Source organism: Sprattus sprattus, assembly GCF_963457725.1.
Source record: "Sprattus sprattus genome assembly, chromosome: 1".
NCBI classification, from domain to species: Eukaryota; Metazoa; Chordata; class Actinopteri; order Clupeiformes; family Clupeidae; genus Sprattus; species Sprattus sprattus.
The window spans coordinates 58283498-58308665 of record NC_137920.1 but is presented as its reverse complement, the minus strand read 5'-3'; the positions used below and the strand labels follow the sequence as shown (position 1 = coordinate 58308665).

At 44.9% G+C, this 25168-nt stretch overlaps 1 protein-coding gene across 1 annotated transcript in view; it reads right to left on the bottom strand.

The window, feature by feature from the left end:
• The window catches only part of med13a (mediator complex subunit 13a), a 70938-nt gene that overhangs the window by 43102 nt on the left and 2668 nt on the right, over positions 1–25168 (bottom strand). Inside the window, exons 2-3 of the mRNA XM_080840893.1 lie at positions 21901–22135; positions 9157–9325 (exon numbers count right to left, since the gene is read on the bottom strand). Coding sequence (XP_080697019.1) covers positions 9157–9325; positions 21901–22135 — 404 coding nt within the window. The remainder of the gene's footprint in view (positions 1–9156; positions 9326–21900; positions 22136–25168) is intronic.

The window sequence follows — 25168 nt, the reverse complement described above, 5'->3', positions numbered from 1 at the left end:
AGACGCATTCATTTCACTCTCACACACGCAGAGATCTACAGCGCTGATGGACGTAAGCAGTTGGGCCAGGTTCGGCAAACAAGTACTCAAGACTCGGCACACTAGAGATGGCCAATCAACGATTGGCAAAGGATCACTCACATCCACACGCACGCTCTCTGAAAAATGACGCATCATCCAAAATAGACTAATCTAAGGGAGGAAGATGAGAGAGGGGGGGGACCAAAGAATGCACAACAAATTCCTCAGTTGCCGAGTGGCAGTAAGGCAGTTCACCAGGGCTTCCTGTGTGGTAGGTCACCACAGACTTCCTGACAACAAGCAGACAGCTGAGGGCGGGGCGAGCTGTGTTTTCCCCTGTGTGACAGACAAGACACACGCACGCACGCGCGCCAAATGAAACACCAAAGACAACCAAAACACACAACAAAAACAGGCCGGGTCGTCTCATCTGACCCAGAGAGGAATCCCCATGTATAGCCTAGTGCCTGCTTGCTAATAAGAGAATCAGGAAGCCACTCTGCCAAAACGAGCTGCTGGTGCTCCCTGCCAACTTCCCTCCCCCACCCACCGCTGCCAAACATCACTCTATTCAGAGAGACAGAGAGAGAGAGAGAGAGAGAGAGAGAGAGAGAGAGAGAGAATATCCCACGCTTATCATGCGGTCACGAGCAGTGGGGATGTTTGGTGAGTGATGTCATTTCCCCTCTCCACACGATGGGCCTGCTGCCCACTGCCCAACCTGCCCATATCTCCGGTCAGGGGAGTCTCTAGAACATACCGTCACACACACACAGAGAACAGCCCATTCAGGCAACACACACACACACACACACACACACACACACACACACACACACAGAGAACAGCCCATTCAGGCAACACACACACGATTTTTACAAATGAAGGGCTCAAGATCTCAGGGGTGGAGTTTGTGTTAGAGGTGTCTTGCATCAATGATGGGGTTGGTCTCAGCAAATAGAGCAAAGAATAGAATTAATGATAAGATATCAATATAACATTTGGTCTTAACTTACACAATGGTGAAAAAAGGATGATACAGACGATATTTTTACGTTATGGTTACCATTACCAATATTCTAAAGCACAAGATACAAAGTTCAGACAACAAATAGTTTTTTTCCAAGTGTTCTTATTGTGTTTACATAGACCCTTTCGCCGTTGGTAAACAATGCTCAGCGTTCTAGGTTGCGCACGCATTCTGGGGGCAAAAGAAATGGCTTAAGTTCATACCTGCGTTCGCTTTATCCTAATGATCTCGGAAGTTACGTTAATAAATTGACATTAAGTTATGGAATCCAACTTCCCGATCCATATTCGATCACGGATTGGATAGTTGACCCATCAAAATGGACAGATATTTATACATACTTAATAGAAAAACCCAGTGTTTACTCAAAAGATACATTACGATCATTCAAGTCACTCGATGCCTATAACGTTGTCTGCGGGCATGTCCACTCCAGGATATTAAGTACTGCGACCTCAATGATGATTTCTGCGTCCTAAAATCTAAGGTGCTACCAAGCCAATGACAAGGAACAAAGACAATAATGTATAAACCATGTGTTTTTATCAACAAACCCACCAACGCTACCGCTTCACGTTAAATTGCACATGCATGGCAGAGTAAGTCGACCTTATCATAAACGTTTCATCGTCAAGGTTTACGTGTAGGAACTACCTAACAATTGCAACCAGGAGACACAACTGTAATGTTAGCGAATGAGGGGTGAGAAGCCACTTTTGGGCATGTTCTTTAAAACAGCAGTCTGTCTTGGCCACTTTATAAGTGGTTTCAACACTTTAGCCATAGGTAACCAGGTTCTCAAAATGCATGATATTGTGCTGTTCGATACTTTAAACCTAAATGCTATGTCAGTGTTAGTGAGACCCAATCTAAGTTTCATAAGCACAATCAGTAGGTGATCTTCAGTATTTCAGTAAACTTTTCTACATTGCGATCATTGTATGCATTGTATCATTGTATGAAATGAATAGATGAATGTACTATGAACTTGCTAACATTAACGGTTAGCTAACGTTAATGGTTAGATATCGTTAACGTTAAGTTAACCTAAAATTGCAAGGCTAATATAAGTTAGATATGGATAACATTAGCTTTCTAGGGAGCTGTTTTGGCCAACTAAGTTATCTCAGATTTAACTAACACAATTTCAAGTCAGCTAACATAAACAAAATTCACTTGCCGGATATCAAATGTGACCCACATATGCGTGCATTTTTAATGATGTCTTCAGTCCAGTCCACTCGTTTTATAGCTTGAAGCCACAATCTACGCCTGTTTGCATTAAACAGTCTTTTCCCCGAAGGAATGCGGTAGAAATTGAGACCTTTTTCTTTTTAGTTCACCTGTTTTGGCATCCCACAACACAACAAGATGGCATTTTTTTAGCGAAGAAACCGAGACGAAGAAATCCTTAGCTTTATCTCTCCAAAATCCTCTTGCACTGTCACTAACTATGGTTAAAGTTGCCGCTTTTTTGCCTCCAGAATGTGTGCGCTTAACGTTTATGACGTAGGTCATAAAAGGGTCTATAGAGCGACAGTTGTTTTTTGTTGTTAATTCTGTGAAACCCAGTCATCATTAGAAAGCTGAACCGATTAAAAAACTGAAATGAGTCATATTTGCCAGCATCTATTTTTGTTACCATATTAATTTGTTTAGCGACGTTAGAGAGAAAGGGGTTCAGATGCTAACGGTTCAGGTCTCAGTGAGACAGGCAGAGTACACATCCAGGGATATGAGAAGATACAAAATAACAGTAGAATAGCTATTTTCGGTTATATCAGTCCCCCATATGAGCATTTCTATGCTCACACAAGAATAACCATGCAACAACCAATTAGAACAGGAACAGAAGAGAACAGTCCCATCAGGCTCTAACTTGAAACTGGAAAAGTGTGTGTGCGCAAGATCCAGCATCACATGATATACAGGTACTCAGTGTTAATGTAGGAACTCGACCATTGGAGTACTCAAGCCGTTAACTCAGTTCTTAAGTACTCTGTACAACCCCTAAGGCACACACAAATTCTATACCTAACAGAGAACTGAACTTCAAAACACGAATGTCATCATGTACTCGCAAATAACGTACTCTTCACAAAAACAGAAAACCCCTGGTTCCTCAACCCCCGCATATCCGTATGATCTAGTCATACTACACAGGAAAGCCTCAAAATTACACTTAAGTCGCACACCAAAACACCACCTCATACGCACAGTCTACACGCAAGAGCTCAGTGCTGCATCGAGACTGAGGTTTGTAATGAAGTCGTCACAGTCACTTCTTATGGCATATTACTAAAAGCACCCCCACCGCTCAGCCACAACAGAAAAGTGCGAGTGGTTATATTCGTCGGAGCCGTCAGACTGCTGTTCTGCCTTTCGGCGGAGCTTGGCCACCGCAGACAGACAAACAGACAGACGTGCTGCAAGGCCCCGGCCGTCAGCGAAGAGCATTAGAAACACAAAAGGCACTCAGAGTACCAGGCGCTGCCCCCGCTCGCAATCAGCGAATGAAGACTTCCAAAGGCTCCCAGGGGAACTATGGGATGTGTAGTGCAGAGAGCCCAGAGAAAAGGGCTGCGCTATAGAGCATGTTCAATCTGGAGGAAGCCAATTCAAAGGCCTCATCTTCATCCTGATTCTGTCTCAGTCCCCATTCCTTTGTTTCTGTTCATCACCTCCAATAATCAGCAGTGGTTGCTTGTGTTTTCATTAGTAACGGAAGTGAATAACCCTTTTACACACAGAATGTGGAGAAAGAATTAATTTTCAAGGACCGTATCAAACCCCTTTCATGTCAGAAAAGTGATGGCAGCTGTGGTTATAATGTTTTTAAAACACTTTGTCTTTTTCTTACGACTGCCCAGTGGTGCTTCCCCACTATATTTTTGGTTTATTCAAGAGTGGGATTTAACCTGGGTGGTTTTTGACGCCCACCGAGCCACCATAAAAAAAAGGGCTCGTCTGACACATCAAATTGTTCATTTAGATTTTTTTCTTCTCGAACAGTGCTTGGTCGGCACGGTAAGTGGGCCAGAAACTGGTCATCTGCATTTGATTTCCGCCCAGCGGGACATGAAAGGTAAAAATCACAATAAAGAACATTCCGGTGATTTACAGGAACAAAACATGTGCCACCTGCTGGGTGCACGGTGTGTGTGTGTGTGTGTGTGTGTGTGTGTGTGTGTGTGTGTGTGTGTGTGTGTGTCCATCCATGCTAGTGTGTAGCCCACATCTCTACCTATAGCGGGTAAAACCAGCTCAGACTGTTGATGACAGTACAGCATGATGCAGGAGCAGGGTGCACCCTGGATAATGTTTTATTCAAATAATACCTGGTTGAACAATTGATAAATCTAAATGATGACTGCTTTATAATTAACTGTCAAACTCTGAATGACTAACGGAGATGACATGAGTCAACTAAGCACTCAGAAAAACTAAGCCACCAACTATAACTCGGCACTATCAAAAGCACTGCCCTAACTTCAATCTCTTCCACAAATACAGATCTGCACAGCCATAGCACAGACATTAACGGACAGAAATGCTTGACATGAGCAAAGATACACCAACGAATAAGGATTTAGAATGAGGCACGCTGTCACTCTAAAGAGTTGTTGTTCGGAGTGGCTTATTTGGTATGTGTGGGAGGGACTCAGTCAGTGTAGGGGAGGGGCTTAAAGGCCCCTGGGGGGTGGGGGTGACAGAGGTCAGCTGTAACTTGAGACGGACACGTCTGCCAAATTGTGACCGGAGTCATGGCACATTGGGAGGAAGCAGTTGGGAGGCAGAGGAGTGAGCAAGTTGCACAATTCCTTGGATGCCTTATAAACATGGATGGGGTGGGGGGGTGAGACTCCATTGGAACCTGGTCCTTTTTTTTCCTCCATGCACCAAGGCTAACCTTTTCCAGCTCGTGCAGGGGTCCGAGTGTGTGTGCGAGCGGAGTGGAGTGGAGGTAGCCGCCGGGGGAGCGTCTCTTATGAAGGCAGTGAAGTGGAGCTCTAATCCGCTCCTCTCCTCTCCGAGGAGCCATATTAAAGGCCAATCTATCTTCCCTCCTGGAGCCCTCCAGAAACACGATACACAGCCAGCGCTGGTCACATGGCACGCCCGTCTCCAAGCAATTCCCGTTGCTAAAGAGACTGCCGTGTCTACTGGTGTACGCACAATGTGTGTGTTTGTGTGTGTGCGTGTGTGTGTGTCACTTTATGTCTGTGTAAGTCTCTAGATGGTTATTTGTGAGTGCATATGAAATGAATGTGTTTTGGCCTGGTTGTCTACAGAACATACAGTGCCTGCCTTTGCCTGAGAGAGCCAAGTGTGTGTGTGTGTGTTTTTGTGTGTAAGGGCCAGTAGGGCTGTGCAATATGGACCAAAAATCTTTGTACCATGGGCCAAATGTTCAGTTGTAAGTCAAAGCCACATGTGAGATGTCACAAGCACTTTCAAACACTGTGATCAAAATGAAAGCAAATAGAGGGTTTCCTTCCCTGTTTGAAAATATAAGGCTGCAAAACATGTCAATGACCAATGATATAAAGTAAATAGCCTACATTAAATACAAACAGGCCCATCTCGGAGACTTCTCCTTCAGTTGTTCTCAACAACATCAACGGACCAATTAAAACAGGGCAATTACAGGTTTTGCTCTCCTGCTTGACTAAAGCTGTAGAACACTGCTCTGGACTCTAGAACAATCTTCCATGCTGGCCTGACTGAAGTTTGCTGACAAACCTTGGTCATTTCAGTCACTCACACACACACACACACACACACACACACACACTGGCAGTCCAATGCAAACACAACCCAAACAAAATCACACCACACCCCAGAAAACATCAACAGACCACATTAACGTAAATCAGGACACCACTACTAATCAATACAAAAGGAAGAACAGGTCCGTAAGGACATGATCCCATATTTACTAGCTACAGCTTTTATGTATCTGCCTCACTCCGCTCTACACATTGAGAGAAGAATTCAAGTCCGCAGTTGAGATTTAATGATCTCCCGATGAAAAAGCAGCCAACTTCAATGAAAACAAGAGTCCTTGAACTGGGCCTTTCAGGAGGTAACCTGCAGTGATGTGCTTAGATGGGAAGACTGCCATCAAGAGCTGATGAGGAGCAAGTGGCCCTCACATTAGTGCTGCTGTGTGGTGAATTTGGAAGTGTGTTTTGTGTGTGTGTGTGTGTGTCCTGCATGATAATACAAGGAGACAGGGACAGAGGAAGGAGAGGGAGTGTGTGTGTTTGTGAGGGAGAGAAGGGGGGGGGGGGGGGGTTGCAAAGTAATATGTGTAAACCAGTGTGTAATTTTGAAGTTTTAAATTACCCCATTAAAAAACAATTGTAAGGCAGTATCCAACACACAACTATTTCATTCCGAATCGGTCATGAAGCAGCAGCAGCTGCAACAACAACCACAACAACAACAGACAATAGTGTGTTCCAACACCCCAGTCCCCCAGCAGCAGTGTTTACACCCTGCTTGGCTGGCTGTCACTCGGTCAGCCACCGCAGGCTGGACACGGAGTCCACTGAAATGACCTGTGTGCCACAGTGAGCACTGTCTCTGCTGAATTAGCATAGGGCAGGTGAGGCCACAACGCTTTCCATGTTAGGCCCTGTGTCAACACTGCCACACCCACAGCACGAGAGAGATGGAGGAGGGGGGGGGGGGGGGGGGGGGAAGAGAAAAGAAGTGTGGTTCAATCTGTATTACAACTCAGGACAGCAGAAGAGGAATCTATTTTAAAAATGATAGATTATTAATTAACTATTATTTAGCTATTAATATCATCAATAATTAAATCACAACAAAAGTCAAAAACAAGCCGGCCAGCTGAGGAGGGGGGGATTTGTAAAGCCTCCTCTGTGATTCCTACGGGCATGCAGGTTTACCCTACAGCCCCACCTGCCTGCTTCTACCGAGGCAGAGGGCATAAGCAGGTCAGTGTCACATTAAGCACATCCAGGAACAACACGGCCACCGCTCTAACAGGTTTATGGACGTAATCCTACAAAACACTCCAAGAATGTACTCCTGTTGCCGTCTGCCCTAGTAAACATCATCGCCCAACCATGACGGGACCCTCAAATTAATGAGAGGGGGGGAGAGAGCGCCAGTCTTAGCCATGTTTTTTTTGGGGGGGGGGGGGATGATGATGCAAAGTGTGTCTAATGATGTGATATCGCCGCCCTTGTGGTGGGAGGTCTCTGGGGGGGTGAAACACACGCAGAACCTAGTGAGGCCCCACTGAGACAAAACTAAAAGGACTCTGTGGTGGAAACACACACACACACACACACACACACACACGGGGCTCAGAGACTTTGAGTGCACCACTGGAGGGACCAGACAGAAAAAAACAAAACAAAAGGACGACTTAGGCTAATGGGTGAGGCGCACGAGCCGGCTCTGAACGCCGGAGTGCCAAACAATCTCCCCTTTCACATTCCCTCCCGTCCCTTCCTGACATCTCTCAGTGTCGCCAGACGATCAGGATGGAAAGACGATAATCGAGCACATGCGATAGCCAGGTCAGAGACAGAGAGGGAGACAGAGAGAGCGAGATGTTATTTATAACTTGAAGTAGTGACAGTTATGTGAATGCTGCACAAATTCCAGAGGAAACTGCATTGTTCCTGTGGCCTTGGTCAAAGAATCAGAAGAGGCTGTCATTATGCCATTAACAGGAGCTACAGGCCACAGGGCCGAAATGGGTCCGCTTTACACCGTGAGAAGTTGAGGTGCAGTGGGTGCAAACACTCACACACAGACAGCCTATGTGCATCCACAAGTAGCCAGAGTGCCAGACTGTGTATAAACACCAGAGTTAGTTTCAGTGCGCACACAGAGTGGACGGCTTGAGGGCAGGGAGGGGCAATTCGCTGAGGTTTATCAGATTAGAATGGCAGACTGCACTTTCAACTCCTCATTAATAAACTTCACTCCTATACAGTGGAAAGGAACAGATATTTTTGGGAGGTTGGTTTCCCAATTCACACACAATAACTTCAGCCACCCATTTGAACTACTGACTGACTGACTGACTAAAAAGAGCAAAATAACCAAGGGCTTCCCACGGTTGAGATGATTGAATTGATCAGGCCCAGGTGATGAGCTCAGGATGAAACTGACAGGTAAAATAGCCCAGATGTCCAAGCAGTCTGTTCTGGCCCTTTTTTCCCAGAGGAGACAGACCCATCCCCATTTCACTCGCTCTTGTGAGAAAGAAATAGTATGCAAACAAACAAAGAAATGTGAGAAAGCCTAACCTACCTAACCGAACACATCCCAGCACCCCATCGATTTCAGTTTGGGCTTTTGACCCCCACCCCCATCTACAATTGTGAACAAGCCAATTTGCCAGGCACAGGACATGCTGTCGCTGTGCCTGCGATCCACAGGCTGAATGAAAGCGCACACAAACACACACACACACACACACACACACACACACACACACACGTCATAACCGTCTGTGTCACTCCCCCCCCCCTTCAGCTATGGCCCTCTCGTGTCATCCTGATGTTTGACTGCTTTAGTCCCGGGGAGAAAATACAGCAGCATGGACACGGCCTCTCAACATATCTGAAGCATTAAGAAGCACTCTGACCACTGGCTACCTGAAGACTCGAGCAAAGGGGGAAAAGACATGCCATTTGCTGTGTGACGCATGGAGAGATGTCTTCCGAGAGAAAAATCTTGAGAAATGGGACGGCAATCCTCCTTTCAATGACAATCTTTGGCCTGGGATCAGGTTTTTTAATTGGTTCAATCAGGACAGTAAATACTGGAACTGAAGGACGTGAGCAACAAAAGAACATATCCCCCTGGCATGTCCCTCTCAAGCGCCCAATCACATCGGAGATGGAAGTAAACAGCAAACAGGTGGGGGTTTGGGGAGCGGCTGACAGAGAGAAAGAGAAATAGAGGAAGAGAGAGAGAGACTGAGCAAACGAAACAAGGACGAAAGAGAAGAGAAAAAAAAGAGAAAGAAAAAAAGAACTGAAGGAAAAAGACGACAGATAGAAGGTAGAAAAGAAAGGGAGAGGAGAGCTGAATGACGTTGGTCGTGGGCTCACCTCTTGTTGATGGGCTTCTCGTCCTTCTCGTAGGGCTTGACGAACCACTTGCCGAGGCGCACGAAGCTGCGGTTCATCAGGCAGCGCTCCAGCAGGTTGTGGATGGCTTTGAACAGGAGCGTGCGGCACTCGTACGACAGGCCGCTCTCCCACACGCCGTCATCCTCAGCTGAGACACACAGAGAGGGGGAGGAAGGACAGAGTTAGCAGACAAGCAAACGGTTTAGCTCATAATTGTGTGTGTCTGTGTGTTTCACTGTGTATGCTGTCAATGTGGTTTCACACACAGAGACTTGCTTACTGTAGCTAGGTGTACTCAGTGACGGCAGCGTGAACACAACTGTGGTATATTTCCACGAAGAGCCAACTGATATTGTCTACGGCTTACATGGAAAAGCTATGAATGGAACCTGAGAAATTCCCAGCAAAATGTCTGATCGCGCAGTCCAGTGGTCTACCATTCCATCCGCATTAGCAACAACAACATCACTGCTGTGCATCAGACATTGCAAGCGGTTCCTCCGCATGTTTGGAGCGTGACAGCAATACACATCCCAGCGTCCTGACAGGGCAGTTAGAGATCCCGCAAAATGTGTTATGCCTCGTCATTCACTGGCACCAGCCAAACGCTGAGCTCTACTGATCATCAACCTGTAATCCCTGGGCAGGATACAGAGATTAAGGTAAACAGAAGGATGAGCCCGGAGAAAACAGCACGGAAGAGAGAGATGCAGAAAATAGAGGGATCTCATAAATAAAATAAAAAGATTCAATGCAGCAACAAACACTACCTATTTTTTACCCTTATTCCTTCTTTCTCTATTCCTTGAAAGGGAAAATAGCTGATACACTGCATAAACTGCATAAACTTGCATATAAACATACCACCCCCCACCCACCCCTCCCCACCCCCCCCCACACACACACACATCTTTCCCAACATTACAGCATCTTCATACATAAGGACTCTGGCAACTGTTGTTCTAGGCCCCAAGAACATGGAGGAATGCATAAATAAAGGACACTACATCTCCACAAGCCCATTGGTCTATAAAACAGCAACAGAAAAAAAAGACTGCATACTTCGCTCCTGCGCAAGCCAAGGCAGTGCTACAGGGGCCTGTGCAGGTGCAAGTGGGGCTCCAACAGGCAGAGTACGTGCAGACTGGGGTGCCAGTGGTGGTGTGTGTGTGTGTGTGTGTGTGTGTGTGTGTGTGTGTTTCTGGATCACAGTCGATTGTTATCATAGGGGGGTTGTGTGTTTCTGGATCGCGGTTAACTGTGGCCTCCACGCTCCACTGATCTCATTAACGGCCACCACTTAGATCTGAGAGCTCTTAAGCACCTTTCAGACGCGACGCGCTCCACCTTAGCAGCCACAGAACACACACACACACACACACACACACACCTCTCCAGGAGCACCCCCAAAGGAGAAAAAAAAACTGAAGAAACAAGTCAGGAGTTTTCAAATCAAAACCACCAACAGCACACGACCGCACAGCTCACTCACTATAGCCGCTAGTCATCTGTGTGAGGGCGTGAGGACTGTCATTGGGGGCACAGACAGGGGGGCCAGGGCTATATGGCATACTTTAAAGCAGTGTTCACGCTCTGGATTCATACTAAGAGGGCTATATGGCATACTTTAAAGCAGTGTTCACGGTCAGGATTCATACTAAGAGGGCTATATGGCATACTTTAAAGCAGTGTTCACGCTCAGGATTCATACTAAGAGGGCTACAGTACCTTGCGTAAGTATTCACCCCCTTGGATGTTTTACCCTTTTATGGCTTTTATAAATCAGTCATGGTCAATATAAGTTGGCTTTTTGGACAAAAAAAATCACAAAATAGCTCTCTTTAATGTCAAAGTGAAAATATATTTCTACACAGTTATGTAAATTAAATACAAATATGTAATGAAAATAAGTGCTTGCATAAGTATTCACCCCCTTTATCACCCCCTTTGTATAGACTGACCTAATTCAACAGAGGTCCAGCCAATTGGTGCTAGAAGTCTCACAATTTGTGTAATGGGGGTCAGTGTGCAGTGAATGTGTCTCAAGTGATTGTAGTATAACGACACCTGTGTCTGGAAGGTCCATTCACTGGTCAGTATTCAGTAATCAGTATTACTGGCTATTGTTAAACCATTAAGACCCAAGATCACTCTAAGCAACTCAGAGAAAAGGTTGTTGAAAAGTATAAGTCAGGGGAAGGATACAAAAAAATGTCCAAGGCACTAAACATCCCCTGGAATTCTGTTAAATCCATCATCAAGAAATGGATGGATTGTGGCACATGTGTAAATCTGCCTAGATCAGGCCGTCCTCACAAACTGAGGGGCCGTTCAAGAAGGAGACTAGTAAGATAGGCCACCAATAGACCTATGACTACTCTGAAGAAGTTTCAAGCTTCAGCAGTTGAGATTGGAGAAACTCTGCATACCACCACTGTTGCCTCGGTTCTTCACCAATCTAAGCTTTATGGAAGAGAGCCACTGTTGAAAAAAAGGATCGACTACAGTTCGCCAAAAGGCATGTGGAAGTCTCCATGGTCAAGTGGAAGAAGGTTCTGTGGTTTGATGAGACCAAGTGGAGCATTTTTTCAACAGTGGCTCTCTTCAATGAAGCTTTGATTGGTGAAGAACCAAGGCAACAGTGGTGGTATGCAGAGTCTCTCCCATACCAGCTGCTGAAGCTTGAAACTTCTTCAGAGTAGTCATAGGTGTTTTGGTGGCCTCTCTTACTAGTTTCCTTCTTGCATGGTCACTCAGTTTGTAAGGACGGCCTGATCTAGGCAGATTTACACATGTGCCATATTCCTTCCATTTCTTGATGATGGATTGAACAGAATTTCAGGGGATGTTAAGTGCCTTGGACATTTTTTTGTATCCTTCCCCTGACCTGTACTTTTCAATAACCTTTTCTCTGAGTTTCTTAGGGTGATCTGTGGTCTTCATGTTGTAACAGTAGCCAGGAATACTGATTACTGAATACTGACCAGTGAATAGACCTTCCAGACACAGGTGTCATTATACTACAATCACTTGAGACACATTTACTGCACACTGATCCCCATATCACTAATTGTGAGACTTCTAGCACCAATTGGCTGGACCTCTGTTGAATTAGGTCAGTCTATATAAAGGGGGTGATAAAGGGGGTGAATACTTATGCAATCACTTATTTTCATTACATATTTGTATTTAATTTACATGACTGTGTAGAAATATATATATTCACTTTGACATTAAAGAGAGCTATTTTGTGAATTTTTTTGTCCAAAAAGCCAACTTATATTGACCATGACTGATTTATAAAAGCCATAAAAGGGTATAACATCCAAGGGGGTGAATACTTACGCAAGGTACTGTATATGGCATACTTTAAAGCAGTGTTCATGCTCTGGATTCATACTAAGAGGGCTATATGGCGTACTTTAAAGCAGTGTTCACGCTCTGGATTCAAAAAATAAAACCTTATTGAATAAGAAATGCAAATGTCCTTAAATGCAAATATAATAACTGGCAGAGATAATTATCTGCAGTGTATTAAGATGGCTGTCTGTGACAGGGCCAATTAACAGACCTCTCACGACTCCACTACACCCCCTCTTGCAACAGGAAGACGACGTGTCTTGAGCCATCACAACGAGAAATGCGAACAAGCGAAACAGAGAGAGAGGGGGGAGCGCGAGAGAGAGGGAGATAAGGGGGGGGGGGGGGGGGGGGGGGTGAGAGCTAAAAACGGAAAGAAAGTCTCTCATGTATTTTTCACGAGCGCAAGTATAGGGCCAGCTCCTGCTCACATGTGCACTTGTAAACAAGCTGCAGAGAAACTTAAAGGGTCTGAAATTTTAACAGCAGTCCTGGAGGCAAAAAGATCCTCCTCCTCCTCCATCTCCTCCTCCTCCACCATCATTGTGCACCCAGGGAGTGTTTGACCTTGTTCTTCAACTCCGTCCTCACCAGACACAGGCACTACACACACACACAGGTCCATCTGCACAATTTCTGAACACAAGCAGACACACATGCATTCACCTATCAGTACATTTCTTCACACACACACACACACACACACACACACACACACACACACACACACACATTGGAAATCTGCTTTCACACCTGCTGACAACCTCCAAAACACAACCATAGGGAGAGAATTGGAACACAGAGTGGGTCTGGGAGAGTATCCATGAAGCCTTTGCCTACATCCATCGAAGCTCCACATCACACATCCACCACACACACACACACACATCCCATCTGCCACATGTCTGCAGCTTAAAAATGTACACTGCGCAAGCACACTTATTAGCGCAGGCATAGGCCAGAGGATTACGTAACCACATTATGAAAAGACACAGTAAATATGGGCTACTTGGCGTAAGCCTCAAGCATACTGCATTACGTCACAATTAATTTCATCAGGAGGGGGAAACACACACACACACACACACAACAAGAGGGTGCCATTTCTTGCAGTCATCATGGACAGCGTGCATTTTAAAAGCACCAAGGCTTGACAAGTAGGTTGATGACTACAAGCCTGTCACAACGTAGGTGTGAGCAGGTGTGCTTTCTATGAAGCCTCTAGTCACTGTGGGTCTATTGCTTACGGGTGAGCTGTAAGCAGTGATTCTGTATGTGAGCTGGGTCCAGAGTGTCATGACTTCTTTAACCCCCACCCCATCATTGCACAACAGAGCAGGCCCATAACCCACTGAAATGCTGCAGTTTCGATGAGATTTGCCTTGTTCTGGAGTCACTTGGATATACACGTGGGTGTATTCGTATGACAACATATGATTGCATGAGAGGCCAGGTGAAACAAAACTCAGCTTGACTGTTGATGTATGCAAAGAAATCAGTGTTAATTGATCACGAGAGGTGCTGAGCAGCGCAAACCAAGAACAAACCAAGGTGCAGAGCAAGCATCCACCTCTGCTCGGCTTGTTCAGTCATTCACGCCCCCGTGCCCTGACACCTCCTTCTCCGGCAGGCTGGCTGTGGGGGACGGAATGTTTGTTTTTCATCAGTGTCTCCTAACTGACTCGTCTCTCACCGTCGCCCCTTCCCCTCCCCCCCTCTGCCAACAGACCCACAGCACATGGAGATGCTTCACAGAGAGCAGCCACTGAGCACCTGAGGTTGGCCAGCACAAACCACACACACACACACACACGCACGCAGCAGCAGCAGCAGGCTGCTGGAAAAGAACACAAACAAAACAATTTTTAAAAAACAAAACACAAACCCCATGACGTGTGTGAACCATGATTGACACGACGGGGGAGGTGAAACCGCAGTCGGTGAAATGGGTGTTAAGGCTCACACAGACTGCAGTTATACAGGAAGTGCAAGAGCAGACTTCTGGACAACACCCACAACAATACAAAAGGGGTGCAACCTCTTTCCTCTCCCTGCACAATACACACACGCATACACACGCACACATGCATTTCCATTGCGCAACGACAATAATGTTTCTGAATGAGTGAAATCTACCGCAGAAGCTCGAGTGCCAGTTAAGCAGTTTGCATCAGATAGCTTCTCTGCTGGCCCTCTTCCTCCAGTAAAGGGGCCTGTGTCGGCATGTTTGGTTTCATCGACCTCTGACCTCTGACCTGACTGCTGAGGGCAGCCGACTGCGACCTGGCTGGGGGTCTGGCAGACGGGAGCTCTCCCTTGGAGACAGTAGCCCTGGCAGGAGGGACGACTAGGGGCCGTTTGTCTGCTTTAGAAACAGATATACGAGCTCAGCTAATGACTTGTGGCACGCCACGTCCTCCTCACCCAGTCACACTGGCTGCCCTCTCATTCAGAGCACAAGGTTCTCGCGCTTTCCCTGTAAAGGCACAGCTTTATATCGCCATTTCCAAGCAGTCAATCACAACTTGAGTTTTTCACATAGCTTTAGCACACGTGGTTATTGCTTACATTTCTGTCATTTCAGACAGTCAGTGGCAATCAACATTATAGATCTGTGCAAAAAAAATACAAGCCGCTTCGAAACCGCAGGACCTTCAAGACCACGGCAACATTTGGCCACAATGGTGTGTGCATTACACAAACAAAAACATGCACGTGCTCACACACACACACACACAGAGTCAAACACACACACATAAGCATACACACTCACACACACAAAAGAGGAATGCACCCAGACCTAAACCCTGGAGACAATGGGAGTGGAGAGGGTGGTTATGGAGGCTGGCTGGGAGAAGGCACTCCCTGCAGCCACAGGTTCCTCTGGCGGAGTCGGCTGAGACGGCGGTGGGTCATTAAACAGAAAGATTAATGTCCACTGATCCTCAGGCCTTCAGGGGATTCAACCTGGCCACTGCGCAGCGCAGCAGACAAGGCGGCCGCTCCCTCCTTCTCTCCCTCCCTCCCTCCCTCCATTTCCACCTCATCTCCTTCTGCTTTTTTTCTCCTCCTTTCCTTTTGTCATCTCTCCAGATGTCTCTCCCTTCCCATCTCTGTCTCTCTTCTCTGCCTGTGCTTCCCCCTCTCCGCCTTTCTCGTTATCTTTCTCCATCTCAGTGCAGTCTTTTTTCCCTTTTTCGCCTGTTCGTGAGCAGTCTCACTGGCACTGTACAGTCTCGATTACTAATTAATGAATATTTCCTGAGGGGGAGGAAGGGGTGGAAAAAAGAAAGACAATAAAGAGAAAAAAAAAAAAAAAAAGGAGAGAGCAAAGATGAGAGATGCAGATGGAAGACCAGAGCATGCATGGCTTCCCCTGATCTGTTTGAGAGAGAGAGCACAGCAAAGAGAAATGGGAGGAAGGGTGAATGGGAATAAACAGGCTGGGGGATTTGTCGGAGAAAAATGAAGAGTGGGCAAATTGTCTGTTTTTAAGTCTTTCCTCAGGCAGAATCAGGTAAACACATTCCCATGGTGGAAGATAAGAGAAGCATTCCAGTCATTTAGTCACCTTTGCTCTTCACATAATTCCCCCAACTATTTTATAAATATGTCTTTGAAAAGTCGTTACGCAACGGAGGCATGGAATTTGGTACATTTGAGCCTTGGGTGATCCTAGGACAGGGGTGCCCAAAAATGTTTTTGAGGAAATTCAAAATGGCTTTCGCTAATGTTGCGAGTTACAGGGCACCTGTACAAATTTAGTTTTGCTTTCGCAAACATTGCGAGAATTGGCATTTGCCCTTGCCAGAGGTATGCAATCTACTAAGTGCCATTCAAGGAAAGCCCTTTAATTAAAGCAGATTATTTTCATGGGTTATTTTGGACACTTGTTATCAGTAAACATTACTGCAAAAAGTTAAATAGCAAAATAAGCCATGATGTGCTAATTATGTCACTTTTCTTGGTGGCCAGCAAGGAATTTACTTTAAGAATACTACGATAACCAACACTGAATTCATACAATAATGGCCATTACAACCCGGAGATTGCAGAGGCAAAAACAAAACAAAAATTCACAGATCCGCCCCGTGATTAGGATCTGCGCCAAAATGTAACGGCTTCCTCCTAAGTCCATGCTACACCCCTCCAACAAGTTTCATGAAAATCGGCCTAGTGGCTTTTGCGTAATCCTGCTGACAAACACACAAACATACGGCACTAAAATAAATAAATAAATATATAATACATAAAAAAAACCTCAGAGATAATAACTGTAAATAACGCCTCAGCTCATTACATCACTTTGCTCTATCTAAATACTGCACATGTTAGGAGTTGCAATTGCATCTACCTTTTTATATGTATGGTAGGCATGTTCGTATAACAACTCCTTATTTATACAATATATATACATACACACTTATAATATAGCAAGTACTGTAGTGGATGGTAGCCTTTAGTAAGGTGTTATTATCCCTCTCCTCCCTTTCCTTTTACTTTGCACCACTTGGAGGGTTACAGATTGGCAATAGGAGGTGGTGAATGGACCATGGACAGCATATTAGCGGATGGCCAACTCTAATCTAATTGAATAACTAACCATTGCAAATGAATTAAATATTAGTCTAAATATTTAAATACCCTCATGAAGCCTGTATAAAAACTACTCAACAGGAAAAGGACATAAAGTAGGGCTGCTTGCAGTAGGCCTCGTATCTGCCTTATACAGCCCATCAAAATGCAGGCTTGGGTTTGGGTCTTTACTGTGGACAGACCATGTATTAAAATGAAAACTTGCCTTTTATGACTAAATTGAATCAATATTAAATTTCATCTGACTGAAACAACTTTTACTGAGTCACGGCTGGATATTCTAGGCTGAGGCGTGTTAGATCCAAAGTTTCCAGTCATCTCTTGAAGGTGTTCATATATCTGTCTTCAGAATAAATGAAAAAATAAATACTTAATTTAGAAATGGTCTACTGTTAGATATATCGTTAACCAGCTAGCTAAACACTGAATAGATAACTAACCGCAAAAAGCTGCTCCAACCAGTTTCCAAATTAAATCACCATTCTGTGTTAACAGCTCACTCCCTAAAATCTATGACCGTCATTGGCTCCGTTAACTTCAAAATTGTAATTCATTCATTCATTTTTGTATGAATTACATTTGTTAGGGAGCAAGGAGGAATACTACAATGGCTATAATGGCACTAAGTAGAGCACAGACGTATCTCGCAATGTAAGCAAAAGCAAAACTAAATTTGTGGATGTGCCCCATGAGTAAGACCTGCTCAAAAATGTAATGGGTTCTTACTTAACCCTTGCTACACCTTTCCACCAAGCCTCATGACAATTGGCCCAGTCATTTTGGCATAATCCTGCAAACAAACAAACCAATCAACGAACGGACATGGGTGAAATCAACTTCCTTGAAAGGAAGTCATAACTTCAGTGCAAACCTACAACAATGCTGAGCATCAGGCACTTTCTCAGGGGTCAGGACATAATCACACACAATTGTGGTTAATTTCAACTATTTTGGGGCCACCCACACGAAACCTTTTTTTTTTTAGCTTCTGAACTTAAATGTATCACAGAAGTGTGACACGATTATTACAGGTCCCTTCTACTCCTGCTCTTCAGCCTCTTGGTTAACAGTAGATCTGAGAAGCGCTCAGGGGAGAGGGGGATAGAGAGCATCGCACCATGGAGACTGGCAGAGGAGAGAGGAGGCGCAGGAGGGGACTGGGACAAGGGAGAGAAAGCTGTGAGGGACAGGGCCGCGAGGCAGCAAAGAAACACAATGGACAAAAAACGGAGGGAGAAATGAACCCCACAGCAATTAGCCTGAAAGACAAGCTTCCTGTCCCAATTTCTTTGCAAAAAAAAGTTGTACTTAGAGAAGGTGGGGAGGGGGGGGGGGGGGGTTCTCCATCTCAAGCACGCTCTATGAATGCCCTAAGACACCAGCTCACAAGGAGGCCTGGTGGAGTGAAGATGTGAACAGTGCGACAAGATGAGGTCAACAGTCATCTGCATGACAATACTTGCCTGTGGTCCAATTAGGAGGCTAGCCATTTTGGTGAGCAACCCTGCTTGTGTCCTCAGTATAATTTCAGTTTCTCCCCCTCACATGTTTTTTTGGCACAGGCCACATCCTCAACATAGCAAGCCACCAACATCCACCAGTGGCTCCCCAAAGCCAACACACCCCTCATTGCCTTTTCCGACTCCATTTCGCTGGTGAATGGTGATGAATCGAAAGACACTAAAAAGATCTCACGTGTTTGGCCATCACTCGCCACATATGCTCTGGAGGCAGGGGATTACTGGTTGGCAGAAATGGCTTGAGCTCAAAATTAAAAGACTTTCACAAGCTGCTAATCTGATGCCTGCAGATTGGGGGGGGGGGTGTTGAGATGCAGAGGGAAACACAAATGTTCACGTACGCACACACATGCCTCCATGACTCCATTATAACATGAGTTCATCGGCCACCCACATCAATGTCCCAAAATAACCACTGAATGAAATTCGCCGGAATTTCAATTCCTACACTTCAGCTTTGAATAGCAGACTATCTTTCTGCCTTCCGCTGGAACATGAGAGCATAAGACCAAAGACTAAAGCTCTGCGACCGGTCTGAATGGCATTCAATGACCGCGACACGCCCCGTGAATGAAGTCGTCATCTGTTCTTGTGGACGCCCGGTGAACTTGAAAAGCTGAGATTTAATAGGGTGGTGGGGGCCAGTGCGTGCGCTGTGTGCCTTTTCAGTGATCATCCCTGCCTTTTCCCATCCTCACCCTCTTAGAGTCTCAAGTGCTCCTCCTGGACCCATCAAAGCCCTCCTGTAAAACAGGGCCTCTTGGCATCCCGGCATCCCCTCCCTCCTCCTTCTCCTCCTCCTCCTCCTCCTTCTTTGCCCGCGACTGTCAGAGCTCTCCTGTCCTCTTTATCTTGTGCCCATTCTTCTGCCATTGCTTGATCCACCTCTCATTCTCCAGCATACCAAGCAGTAATCCTGTAGTAAGAATCCCACCCTGGTGATCACTACTCTCTGTTGTCAGAGACATTCAACGTATTCTGCCGACTAAGCTTTGTTATGGCTGGAACTCAAACATCAGGTGAATTCCAGAGAGAATGCTCTTGTAAAAAAAACAAAGACTGGTGACATTAAACTCAACAAAGACTATTAAACACTGATAGACTTCACTATGGTAAACACACTCCATGCAAATAGGGTCCTGGCTAGAAAAATACCTCCTCTGAGGATAATAATGGCTTAACATTTACCCGCATTACTTCAGAAAGAGCAAAGAAAAAATTATCTGAATACCGAGTACCCTCAATGGAAAGAAAGGTCTTTCCTTTGCACACACTCTCATTACACGTATGTGGCCGACATCAATCAGGAAGATTTTCATGGCCATCAAGCCCCAAAAATTCCATTCCAACTCAAGCCTCACAGCCAGACAATGATGAATGCCCAATGGACAGATGCAATCTCCTCCACCTTCTCATTTCTCGCGGTTTGTTCCTTTTTCTCTACCTTCCACACTTTGGCGGAGAGCATGAACAAAGACAGGGGTTCTGTCTGTCGGCTTCATCCATGATAACAGAGAAAGGACAAACGGTAGAAAGCGGAAGGGGAAAAATGGTTCTGAGCAGAATTCCATGATGGTCTTTTGTTGCTGCTTCCCCTGTTCCCTTCCCTGCCTCCCTCCATCGCTGGGAATCACAGAGGGGCGGCCCTGGCTACAAGGTGAATGGGACCTTGATTTCACCTTTACTTTTATTCCTTCTTTCCATTTCCCCCCCCACACTTTTTGGACTGAATTTCCAGAATAGACAAATTTGGAGAGTTTGCTCTGTGACTGGAGGTGAATGGTCGGTCGGATGGCATGATGCAGTTTTCCCACACACACAGAGGATGGCAAAAATAACCTTCATCATCACTGCTTGTTCCAAACCGATGGCCTCTGTGCGACTGTTTTTGTGGGTGTGTGTATGTGTGTGTCTGTATAGTGTTGACCAACTACACAAGGGTAATAACCAACACTCAATCAATGAAAATTAAACTGAGCTTCCTCAAAATCATCAATATTACCAGTAATCCCCCTCACTGAAACTTGTGTCAATAAATGTGCTAAAGAAAGTCTGTATAAACAGCAAAACATTAAAGAGTATGTCTAGAATAACATCAGTGGTAAAATAATCTCTCACATGGGCAGAAGATCACTATTAAAGTAACTGATGAGTCAACAGGGGTCTCTTATTTTTCGTGTTAAGTCACTTTGAAAAAGAGTACTAGGTGTGCCTGTGTGTGGTGCACTTAAGGAAGGATTACTTCAGGGTTACACAAACAGTGCAAACCCAGCCAAAATGTATTGTCCTGAAATGATAGATGTGTATGAACAGTTTCTGTCTATAAATTGCTGACATCATGGGCTAAAAGTCAAAGAGCACCTAGAAAAAACACCAAAGGCAGATATGTAAAGTCAAAAGGGTGTCTGGGGAAAACAAATGGATTTCTTAAGCTTAAAATGATTTCTCTCCAAGTGTTCAAACTCTCCAAGGACAAAACTTGAGAGCATGCAAGACACTAAGGGCGTTCCTCCTCACTGATGCTAACTGATGTGAAACCAAATTTCAAGATGTCAGCAGCAATATCTTTGCTTGTTTTTAGACAGAGCAGCAGTCCTACAAGCGTTTTGGTTTGTCGATGCACGGGTGTGCTACAGATGATTCCACCGTGTTCATTTCAGTGGCCGCAGATTGGTTCTCATTTAACCTTTGAGTGTCAGAGCATTTTTTCTGGTTTGCAGTAAGAGCCACTTACACATTTGCATGACAAAGTGGTCAGATAATTTAAGTAAACCCCAAACACATAACACCATGAACATGAGCAACTGCTATGTATTAACTAAGGCCAATAAAGGTAGATAACGCCACTGATGGTGTTCAGCAGGAGAAAAGAATCATATTTTATGTAGGTCAAGTACTTACTTTATCATATAAAATAAACATCTATTAAATGTCTATCTAAAGACATGGCTTTAGTTCAATTCTCCCAGACTCTTAACTTGATTTATTCAAACATGCACATTTGCACTGCAGATAAATGCCCTGCGACGAAAGCCTGGGCCATGACCCACTGTTTGTGAACCACTAGATTACATAATGAAGTTAAGAACCTGGAAGCCTGCCTGCCTGCCTGCCTGCAACATTGCATGAATGTCTTTGCATATGTGCTCCTATGTAAAGTATCAGTAGAGTATGCAAACATGTGCATACGGTGTGTGGGGGTGTGCAGATACAGTATGCTGCATGCAACAAGCTCTAACACACTCACCAGTCAGCTCATGGTGGATGAGATCGGCAAAGTTGGGGTCATCTCCCCACCAGAAGAGCCAGAGCTCGCGCCGGCCCTGCCTCTGGCTCCTCTTCCACACGCTCAGCACGTCGGAGCGCAGGCAGCGGCCGAAGCTGCCCAGGATGGGGTCCTCCTCCGTCACCGGAAACAGCATGGGCGCTGAGGTGGGCCCCTGCCATACGTACCGCCTCCATTTTATGCCTGTCAGGTCAGCCTGGGAGGGAGAGAGAGAGGGAAGGAAGGAGTGTAAGTTAGCGCCTACTCAAAGAAAGACTGAGCACATGCAAGCGTTAACCCTCTTTCTGCTGCCCTATATGAGCTGTACTGTACCTACAAAATATATTACAGAATGGTGATTCAGTATTGCTCACCACAAACCCTTGACCATTTCTAAGACAGTCCAATTTTAAAATCATGAAATCATGCTATTGTGGCTTTGAATAAATTATGGCCTAATAACCAGGTTGATCTATAACAGCAATATCGGAAACTATTTTTTTTTACTTTAGCTAAACACGTCATTCAATATATTTCTAGCTGGGCAGATGTGCAGAAGTGTATGTCAGTTCATGCAACATCTTAAAAAATTAAGACTGGCATGTAAACAAAGGCTGTGTGTTTACAAGATGCAGGATACCCTGCTGTCATCTGCAATCATTTTGAATGATTTTCAGACAAACTTGTCTGGTCTGAACAGCACTCTTGTAAATTAAATGACATGCCAATATGTTGACAGACATTTTGATAGCCTGGATAGAGCCTTGTGCTGAAATCTGGTACCACCAAAAACTGCATTATATTTGAATGCATTTATTGACACAACATAAAACCTGCTGTAACAAGTACAACGATAATATTATACAAGTTGGCCTTCTTTTCTCTGGGTAATTACAATTTGCAAAACTATTTAAAAATATATTTAGTCATGAATATCATTCACACACAACTACCCCCATATCACCTATCCCCACTGACTGAGAGGTACAGTGACAAGACATGGACAGAGTGAGAAACAAACAGAGGTTGAAAACGTAATTTAAAAAAATTAAAGCCTTGCAGAAGAAAAAAAATCTTACTGTACGAAAATAGGAAGACACATCTCAAACAAAATTGTACAACAGAAGCCTTGTCTCCCGATTAGCCCCCCGCCCCAACCTTTCTTGTAAGGAGTCCTGAATCAGCCTTATTCTTTTCAATGGTGTCCTTTGAGCCCCCCAACCTTACAGACACATTGCCTGCTTCCACAGTGACATCACCGACATAAAGGTGGTCCTCTGACCTCAGCTTTTAATCATCTATTACAGCACAAACCGACAGCCCACAGCACAGTCCTACACCACACACACATACACACACACACACACACCACACACACACAGCACTATTAGGATTGTTCACACGTGATTGACATGAACTTAAAGGGTTGAATGGACTGCTTACTTTTATTCAATTCAAATCAATCGCAAATGAAACACTTCATGGGAGAAGAGGGATGAGTGAAAAAGCCTCAAATGAATTAAATCAGACAGCTGGAGATAGCCCTGCATAATGTATTTTGCTCAGGGAGAGATTACTTGATAGCTTTAAAGCCATTTCTATAAACCAGGAGGCAACTTTCACAACCAAAAAACAGCAGCGCAACTCAACAGGCTCGTGTTTATCTCGGCTACCTCCTTCACCTTCACCAGTGTTTTTTTTCCTCAGAGGTGGTCGACAGATCAAAGGGGAACTCCACTTGTGTGAAAAGAGCATTCTGGCAAACACATGCCCAGTACAAACTCCCACTTTACACTCTTTAAATAGTGTTGTTACTGTTGGCAGCAGAAGCAATACCATCAATTCCAAATTGCCGCGTTGGTCTCTTTCTCTTGTCCAATTCATCTTTCTTCATCCAATTAGTTTCATTTTTTTTTTAAGGCACTGAAGGTCAGGGGTGAAATATCACCATCCCGACATAACTAGCTTAACCTTCCATTAGCAGGAGCACACAAACACTTAACACAACCTTCTCACAGATGCATGACCTAGTAATGGCAACCCTACAATACAACACTACAAAATCCTAGACTAGATATGCCGAGAGTAGAAAAGGCAATGAGGATCTGGATAACTTCTACAGTTTCCACTGCTTAATTCCCTTCAGGTTGGTTACCTTCAGGTTACCATCTGGCATCGTCATATTGCGTGCAGCAACAAATTGCTGAGACATATGACAACTTCCTAAAGCCTGCCATTAAGACAGCAAGGACTGAAAGACATGGTTGTAAGAAACAAACAACTGTTGCAGGCAGTAGAACTGTGAAACTCTCCATTTGACTCGGTGTGAGAATGACACCTGCATTCTGCAAGGAAACATCTGTGCTCCCAGGGCATGGGAAAAAAGCATCGCTTCAGAGGCGACACCTGATAATGTGTAATTACAAACGCCTGTTTTACAGAAGCCACGCAATGCGATATTATTAAAAGAAAAATATGTCATGCAATTCTTTTTTTTTTTTGCATTACTTTTTCCAGTGGGAGGAGAGCAAATCAATGTGATTAGTCGTCCAGTTGCTTAAAATGAATGAATGGGACATAATTTAAATTCTGGTTTAAGGACTAATTGATTACAAGCATACCATATTGCCTACCAGAGTTGTTGTCAGGTCCACAATATGCAATAATTCGATGACTATTGTAAAGTTGGCTGATAAAAATGAAAGTGTGAAGTCATATCTCCCATGCATGCGTGCATTGGAATGGGTGTGTCTGTGCATGTGAGTGGGAGGGTGCAAGACAGAGTTGTTCAGAAGAGATTAATGACAAGCTGAGCTTGTGCCAAGAGAGCTTCTGAAGGAATTCAGAAACAGGCAATTCTACATTAACATCCCCTGTGTCATTAAAGCTAGCAGGAACTTGGGGTCATGACCTTCCCTTCCCCTGTGCACCTTCACTAGCTGTCTCTAACACACACATAGAGAGACACACTCACTCACTCACTCACTCAGTCACTCACTTACACTCGCACACTCTCTCTCTCTCACACTCTCTCTCTCTCTCTCTCTCTGTATCGCTCAGTTCAGCTGCACCAATGGCAACGCTTTGGGGACCACAGCTGCTGGGCACAGAAACCGAAAAAGGCAACAGGTGAGATGACTCAAATCATCTTCCCTGACACACACACACACACACACACACACACACACACACACACACAGCCGTTAAGTTATTTCCAGCATGATATTTCCTGAGAAAGTTGCCGGTTTAA